At 39.5% G+C, this 8,529-nt stretch overlaps 1 protein-coding gene across 1 annotated transcript; it reads right to left on the minus strand.

Annotated features, from left to right (window-relative positions):
- On the minus strand, positions 607-1,824 carry LOC110263909 (uncharacterized mitochondrial protein AtMg00810-like; the record flags this gene model as incomplete). Its single annotated transcript, XM_021105773.1, has 1 exon — positions 607-1,824. A coding segment is annotated over exon 1 (1,023 nt), but the record flags the coding sequence as incomplete, so codon positions are not given.

The raw sequence follows: 8,529 nt of genomic DNA on the forward strand, positions 1-8,529 counted from the left end.
GTTGTGTTGTGCATCTATAACTATTATAAACATTTTTGTAAAATTTAAAATTTTTTTATTGTACTATTAATTACAGCTAATAACGAGTAATCTAATTTTTTTTATTGAATTATGTAAATTTAATGGATTTTTTTTAAACGAAACAAGTTGACAATGTTAGAAATAAGAGACCAAACTAAAGAAAGTGTTTTGTGTATTATCCAGGTTGATCAAGAATATAATATACAAGGGGTATATATAGGTGCCAGAAGAATCAAAGTAATAAAGGCATAGAATCCTACAATTAATACACAGAGGTGCCAGAAGAATCAAAGTAATAAAGGCATAGAATCCTACAATTAATACACAAATATACTATATAAATATAGACGATACTAATTGATCTAAATTGATTCTAATGATTCTCTAACATCCCCCCTCAAACTCAAGTGGGAGCTAAGGATACCAACTTGAGTTTGGATAACAAAGTCCGGAAACGAGTCGGGTGATGAGCTTTCGTGAAGATATCAGCAGTCTGATCTAGTGTTCCAACATCAATGAGTCGAACAGCATTAATAAGGATACGTTGCCGAACAAAGTGACAATCAATCTCAATGTGTTGGTGCGTTCATGAAACACATCATTATGGGCGATCTGAATAGCACTGCGGTTATCACAAAAAACATCAGTAGGGGACGACTGAGGAGCACCCAAATCTTCGAGAAGCCAACGAACCGAGATAACTTCAGCAGTGGTGTCAGCGAGGGCACGGTACTCAGCTTCTGTGCTTGAGCGAGTAGTGAACGTTTGCTTCTTAGCACGCCAAGAAATGAGAGCGTCGCCAAGAAACAAACAGTAACCAGTAGTAGAACGATGATCAGTGGGATCACCAGCCCAATCAGCATCGGAGTAAGCCTGAAGAGACAAAGAGGAATGGGCAGAAAAATAAAGGCCATGAAAAAGAGTGCCTTTGATGTAGCGAAGAATGCGAAGAACTGCCGCATAGTGAGTAGTACGAGGAGCTGCCAAGAACTGGCTAAGTACATGAACCGGATAGGCGATGTCTGGTCGGGTGACAGTCAAGTAGACGAGACCGCCAACTAACTGTCGATAGAGAGTCGGATTATCCAAAATAGTGCCATCCATAGGGGTAAAACGAACATTAGGCTCAAGAGGAGTAGACTCAGTGCAGCTATCTGTAATCCCAGCGCGAGCAAGAAGATCTGAAGCATACTTAGCCTGAGAGAGATAGATGCCATCATCGGTGGAGATGACCTCGAGACCAAGAAAATAGCTGAGAGAACCAAGATCTTTCATCTCAAAGGTACGGTGAAGTGAGGCCTTGAGATCAGAGATACCATCAACATCATCCCCAGTAATGATCATGTCATCAACATACAAAAGTAGAAGAACAACTCCACGTTCGCTTTTACGAATGAAGAGCGCATTCTCATGAGGGCTAGAAGTAAAACCAAGACTGCATATGGTAGTGCTGAACTTGTCAAACCATTCACGAGGAGCTTGCTTAAGTCCATAAAGTGCCTTGCGAAGGAGACAAACTTTATTAGTAGGACAAGGATATCCCGGAGGTGGTTTCATATAGACTTTCTTTTTCAAATCCCCATTAAGAAAAGCATTCTTCACATCCATCTGACTGAGAGACCATTTTTTAACCGCGGCAATGGCAAGAAGATCTCTAACAGACGTAAGACGAGCGACAGGGGCAAAAGTCTCTGCATAATCAATACCATACTCTTGCGTACAACCTTGAGCAACCAAGCGGGCCTTATAACGGTCAATAGAGCCATCAGAGCGAGTCTTGATCTTGTATACCCATCTACTGCCCACAACTTCCTGATTAGAAGGAGGATCAACCATATCCCAAGTGTGTGCTTTTTCAAGTGCCTGTAATTCTTCTTGCATTGCTTGTTGCCAATTTGGGTTGGAGGAGGCTTCTCTGAATGTCTTAGGTTCATGTTGATGAAGAATAGTAGAAAAGCAATGGTAATCAAGAAGATGAGGAGGTGGATTCCTTACCCTAGAAGAACGAGCGGGAGGAGGAGGCATGACGGTAGAAGCAGGATCATCGTTCGGTCTGGAATCATCGGGAGATGGAGAAGGCAGAAGAACAGGAGACTGTGGAGGGTCACTCGAGATAGAATCTGTAGAATCATCACTTGGAAAAAGATCAACATAGGGGTTAGTAAACAAAGGTGACTGAGTAGTAGGAATGGACTCAAAGGATGAGAATCGAGAAAACATGTGGTGCTCCCAGAAGACAACATGACAAGATATACGAATACGTTTAGAGAGAGGATCCCAACAACGATAACCCTTGTGTTCAGTGCCATAACCAAGAAAACAACACATACGAGCCCGAGGTTCAAGTTTACTATGTTCGTGAGGCTGAAGAAGAACAAAACATACACAACCGAAAACTCGAAGAGAACTATAATCTGGGAAGGTATGATAAAGACGCTCAAAGGGAGTAACATTACCAAGAACAGAAGAAGGGAGTCTATTGATAACATGAACAGCACTAAGAACAACTTCACCCCAAGTACACTCAGGACACGAAGAAGAAAGGAGCATTGCACGGACGGAGTCAAGAATGTGACGGTGTTTGTGTTCAGCTCTACCATTTTGTTGAGATGTACCAGGACAAGAAAACTCAGACAAAGTACCCTGTTCTGCAAGAAAGGCTAAGAGTTTGGAATCACGGTATTCCATAGCATTATCACGTCGAAAAACCTTAATGACTTTGGAAAACTGAGTTTTAATCATAGTAGCAAAATTGATATAGATCTGAGGTAACTCATGCGATTAGTCATCAAATAAACCCAAGTAAAGCGGAAATAATCATCAATGAAAATGACAAAGTATCGTGCTCCGCCCATAGAGGCAGTGGGAGCGGGGCCCTAAACATCAGAGTGAATGAGATCAAAAGGAGAGCAAGCAAGAGATGAATTATGGTGAAAAGATAAAGCAGGTTGTTTGGCAGTTTGGCAAGAAATGCAATCAAAAGATTCATTTGGAACCTGACCTAAAACACCCTGAGAGACAAGAGGACGCAGTTTTCCTAAGGAGGTGTGGGCAAGACGCTGATGCCATAAGTGGAGGGTAGAGGGAGAAGAAGCAGCACAGAGATTTGGTACATGAGGAATATGAAGATTTTCGAGTTCAAACAACCTTCCGACCTTACGTCCAGTCCCGATGATTTGTCTCGTCCGAGGATCCTGTACATGACAACCAGAAACAGAAAAAGTGACTTCAAAACCCAAATCAACAAGTTGACCAACAGAAATAAGATTGTAGTTTAAGTTGGGAATATAATAAGTATCAAGAAGATTAAGAGTTGACTGGGATATAGAACCCTTGTGTGTTGCGTGCAAGAGGGAGCCATTTGCAGTATTGACAGAAGGTCCATTCGTAGTGGGAGACATGGACGAGAAAATATGACGCAACGGAGACATGTGATTAAAGCAACCCGAGTCAAAGTACCATTTAGAATTACCTGGAGGGGTGAAAAAAGCAGCAGGGGTATTACCAGAAATAGAGAGGAGACGCTGAAGAAGAGATGCAATATCAGAAAGAGAGACAGGAGACGAGTTGAGTGGACTAGGACGTGGTGGGCGAGTAGGACAGGCAGTAATTAAATGTCCCGGGAGCTTGCAATAGTGGCAAAACAGCTGTGAACAATGGTAGCTAATGTGACCCTTTTGGTGGCATGTGCGACATTCAACAGAAGGACAGTCGGAGAAGAGGTGCCCGGAGCGGTTACAGTTTCGACAAAAAGTACCCTGCTTGTCTGTGGCAGCAAAAACAGCTGATGTTTCCATAATAGAAGACACACAAAATAAGGAGAGGAGAGAAAAACTGCAAATTCGGAGCAGAAAATGAGAAATCTGAGGCCGGAATCGGAAAGAGCTCACCAAAAAACCTTAGGAAGGGTCCCACTGTCTGCCACATCAGCAAGCAATGACACGTGGCACGGGGTGATTGGAGAGGCAAGACACGTCAGCGGCTGACTGGGCGCGAGGTGGCGGAGAATCGGGTCGGGTCGGACACGTGGGTCGGACGCGGTCCGTCTCTCGTCTGGCTGACACGTGGGCGTTGCTGAGCCGTTGAACTGGAGCGCTGATCCAACGGCGATGGATGCTTCTGGAAGGAGAACACCTGCAACCGGACAGCCCACTTCAAGCGGCACGTGGCGGCGCGTCCGGCCGAGTCTGGCGATGATTCCGGTGGCGTTGAAAACGTTGCAACGAGTTGAAGGCAACGGTGGTGGCGGTGACGAATCTAAACGTCAGGAAAGCGTTGAAAACGGAGCACAAAGTACTGCTCAGAGACAGACGAACGGCGAACTTCAGACGGAGCGTGGCGGCGCGTGCGGTGATTTCTGGTGACGAGGCTGGACTCGTTGAACTCGCAATGACGAGACAAAGGCGGTGGTAAGGGCGGTGACAAACCAAAGCGTCTGAAAAGGTAGCAAAAGAGAGACCAAAGAACACTGCCGGAAGAGGAAAAAAACAAAGGACTATGAACTAATTTTCATGGAAAAAAAACCTAAGCTCTTGATACCATGTTAGAAACAAGAGACCAAACTAAAGAAAGTGTTTTGTATATTATCCAGGTTGATCAAGAATACAATATACAAGGGGTATATATAGGTGCCAGAAGAATCAAAGTAATAAAGGCATAGAATCCTACAATTAATACACAGATATACTATATAAATATAGACGATAGTATACTAATTGATCTAAATTGATTCTAATGATTCTCTAACAGACAAATTAAAAGGATGATATTTAAATTTTAAATACATTCATGATTTTTTTTTTTATGTTCAAAGGGGTCCAAAGCCCAACAGCAAAAAGAAACTAACAAATCACTAATCTAAAAACACTACTTCCAAAGACATTTACAACAAGATTTGAAAAAAAGAAAAGAAGGAGATTCTTCTAAAAAATTTATTCCTACTTCTTAAAATTGAGTTTGACGAGCCAAAGCATACGCACAGGAGTTTGTCTCTCAATAAATATGTTATATATATGTTTTCTATTTCTCTCAAGAGTTTATTGATAACATAGATGATGAAAGAGCTAGCATGATATCTCACTTCTTCTTTATTGCTGAATTCAATGGCGCACGAAGAGTCTCCCTCAACAGGTAACTTTAAGATGGAGCAATGGCCAATTTTCATGTTGTACCTAGCAATCAGCCTCCCAAGATTCACGCAACAAATCACTACAAGCTCCTCAATTTTCTAGTTGAAGAACAAAGTTATTACAGTTGAGCTTAATCTAACCCTCAACTAGTGAAGTCTCCCTAATCTCCTTCTTTCTAATCTTGTGAAGTCTTCTCACACTCTCTTCCAACATCTTTTGAAATTGGTCATATTCCCTAGCAAGAGAAGTTACTAAAGGGAGAACAGTATTGCTTGGGGTATTTTCATTGTTGAAAATTAGCTTATTACGACACCTCCATGCTGTATTACAAATGGTGAAGAAGACGGTGGCCCAAGCAAACCCATTCTGTATAATAGCAGTAGACTTCAGGTTAATTTTCAACCAATTTTAAAAGTTTAATGTAAAGAAATTTTTCTGATTCTTTATTTTTACTAATCTATTCCGGGTCTCTTGGATAAGAGAACAATCTCTGAAGGTGTGGCTCAGAAATTATTCTTTCTCTGGGCATCTCGAACTTATTATCCATGGTAAGATCCCTCCTTTCCCTCTATAGGATATTTTTATCTTCCAAATGCATCTTGCTGAGTTGAAAGTATTGTTATCACCACTAAAATAGGTCTATTAGGCTGAGTTGAATCTTGTCGATCACAAACTGAAAATGCTGTTGATTGCATCTCTCGTGAATGAGTGGAATCCCAAGGTACTAACCAAGGTTTGCTGTAAGGATATTTTCGATCTCTTGGCTAAGCTGACTCCGAACGTTATGATTGACATTCTTTGAGAAGAAGACGTAGGACTTGATGAAGCTGGTCTTTTGACCCAAGCTACTGTAAAATGTCTGAAGAGCCTCCTTAATAACTCGAACCTATTCTGTATTGGCCTTAGTAAACAACACGAGATCATCTGCAAAGAAAATGTGAGAAATTTTAGATTTATTTCTAGAAAGAACAATAGGATCCCACTTTTTATTATCAACCAACTTTTGAATTAAATTAGATAATCTTTCAATACAAAGAAAAAAGAGATAAGGGGATAAGAGATCTCCCTATCTAATGCCTCTGGATGGAGAAAATGTCTCTGAAGGAGAGCCATTCTGCAAAAAATTCGTAGTGGGTGAACTGATGCATTGATAAATGATATTGATTATGTTCTCTAGTATTCCAACATCATTTAAGGTGTGTCTGGCAAAATCTCAACTAAGTTTGTCATATGCTTTTGTCAGGTTGATTTTGATAGCCATCAAACCTTTTCCAACCTTCTTATTCCTCATGGAGTGAATAACTTGTGCTACTAAGATGTTATCTGCACTTACCTTGTCAGTCACAAAACTAGATTGAGTGTTAAATATGATACTAGGCATAAAATATTTTAAACGACCAGCAATAATCTTAGTAATGATTTTGTAATAGGCATTATAAAGACTAATAGACCTAAAATGACTAAAATTTTCAGAGGAGTGTATTTTTAGGATTATAGAAATAAGAGTTTGGTTAACCCTATTAATGTTATTCGAGCCCCGAAACACCAATTTAACCCATTCAAATAAAGAGTCAATCACTACACTCCAAAATTATTGGCAAATTTTAGTCGGCATCACTCCTTGGAGATTTTTAGCTTCCTATATTGAAGATTGTTGTTTTCAGTCCAGTCGTAGACACTTCTTTGCCAATTTCAATATAGTCGTTATCCCTTAGTTTAGGTAATTTTTCTGAAAAACAAAATAGATGCAATAGCATCATTAGTATAGAGATTTTTAAAAAAACTGACTCCCCAATCTTTAAACATATCTATATCATCCACCCAAGTCCCATCTTTAGACTTGAATGCTATGAAAATATTACAGTGGGACATCTACTGCCAATATATCTCTTCTTAGATAGCAATATATTCATACTCTTTCCAAAGCTCTTTTTGGAGGTCTTCAAGAGAAAAAAATTGGCTAAAAGACAGCTTCCTATTGATCCCTTCTAGTCTTCCCAAGATATGCTTCTTCTTTTTAAAGATATTCTCGAACACGTCTTTATTCCACAATCCACACTTTAATGTTATTGGTAAAGTTGGCAATGTTCTCCAGGAAGTTGTTATCCTTGTTCCAAGTATTCTCCATCAAGTTGTTGTATTCTTTGTGAAGGATCCAAGGAGCTAGAAATCTGAAAGGTCTTTTCATTTGGTTGTTGATAGTAGCTAAAAAATCTAGCGAAATAGGAAGATGATCAAATTTTAACTTAGAAAGATGTTTAAGCTTAACATCTAAAAACCTATTTGTAAACTCAAAATTACTTAAAAAAATGATCAAGTCTCTTTTTAATATTTTTCCGTTGCCAAGTAAAAAGGGGACTTGAAAAAACTAAATCCTTTAATTCACAGTAATTTAAACAATTAATAACCTTATGAGTATCTTGAGAGAAATTATGGAACCACCTGAATCATTAAGAGAAAAGGCAGAGTTAAAATCACTTTTCAAGCACCAAAATCCATTGATGTTGGGATAAATCTCTTTAATGTTGTTCCATAACAAATTTCTATTTCCCATTTATGGGCTGCCATAAATCGCTGTAAAATTTTAAGGAATTTGACTTTTTTATTGGACCTCCATATGAATAAATTGTTTATGTGTAACGAGGGTCCTGATATTCCATGAATTTTTCAGCTATAGATACCAAATTTCTCTTGAAAAACCTTTTACCTAACTAGGTACAAAATATATATCTCCCAAGATTAAATCTTTGCTTCCCAGAGAAAAATCTAGCACGCTTAGTGAGGTGCGTCACGTCCTGTATCTGAAAACAGAAAAATTTTGAAATGGGTGAGAACTAAAAGGTTCCCAACAGGGTAACAGTTCCAAATAGAGACGATGTAAAACTACACGAACTAACTAGGCAATTCTAAACTCCAACAAACAAAATCCAACCCTAGAGTCATACTTATCCAAAATAGGGTAAACATACTAATTACTTTTCTATGTCAATAATCCATAATCTCAAGTTCTCTCCTATGCTCCTCTCAGCCATTCTCTTTTTATTTCAATACCACATAATTTCGGTATTGAACTCAGTAAATGTTCAGCAGAGACAAACACAAGTAATAGGTTGCAAACACAAATCAAGGACAATTACAACATATATAGCAAATGACAGTTAAGCAGAGATATACACATAGTCAATCCAAGTACGAAATGCACACTCAAACAATTTTACTAAATGTACATGATGCATGTCTGTTCTACTGGCCATGAGCTCACGTATGCCAGAACCCGACACATTCGGCAGCTAACTCGGATATCATCTCTCTTCTACGCATCCCCAGGAGGCATATAATTGGGGGATTAGTGCCCTACCACCTTCTCCTGGAGGCAAAC

This window comes from Arachis ipaensis, chromosome B06 (genome assembly GCF_000816755.2).
Source record: "Arachis ipaensis cultivar K30076 chromosome B06, Araip1.1, whole genome shotgun sequence".
Taxonomy (NCBI): domain Eukaryota; kingdom Viridiplantae; phylum Streptophyta; class Magnoliopsida; order Fabales; family Fabaceae; genus Arachis; species Arachis ipaensis.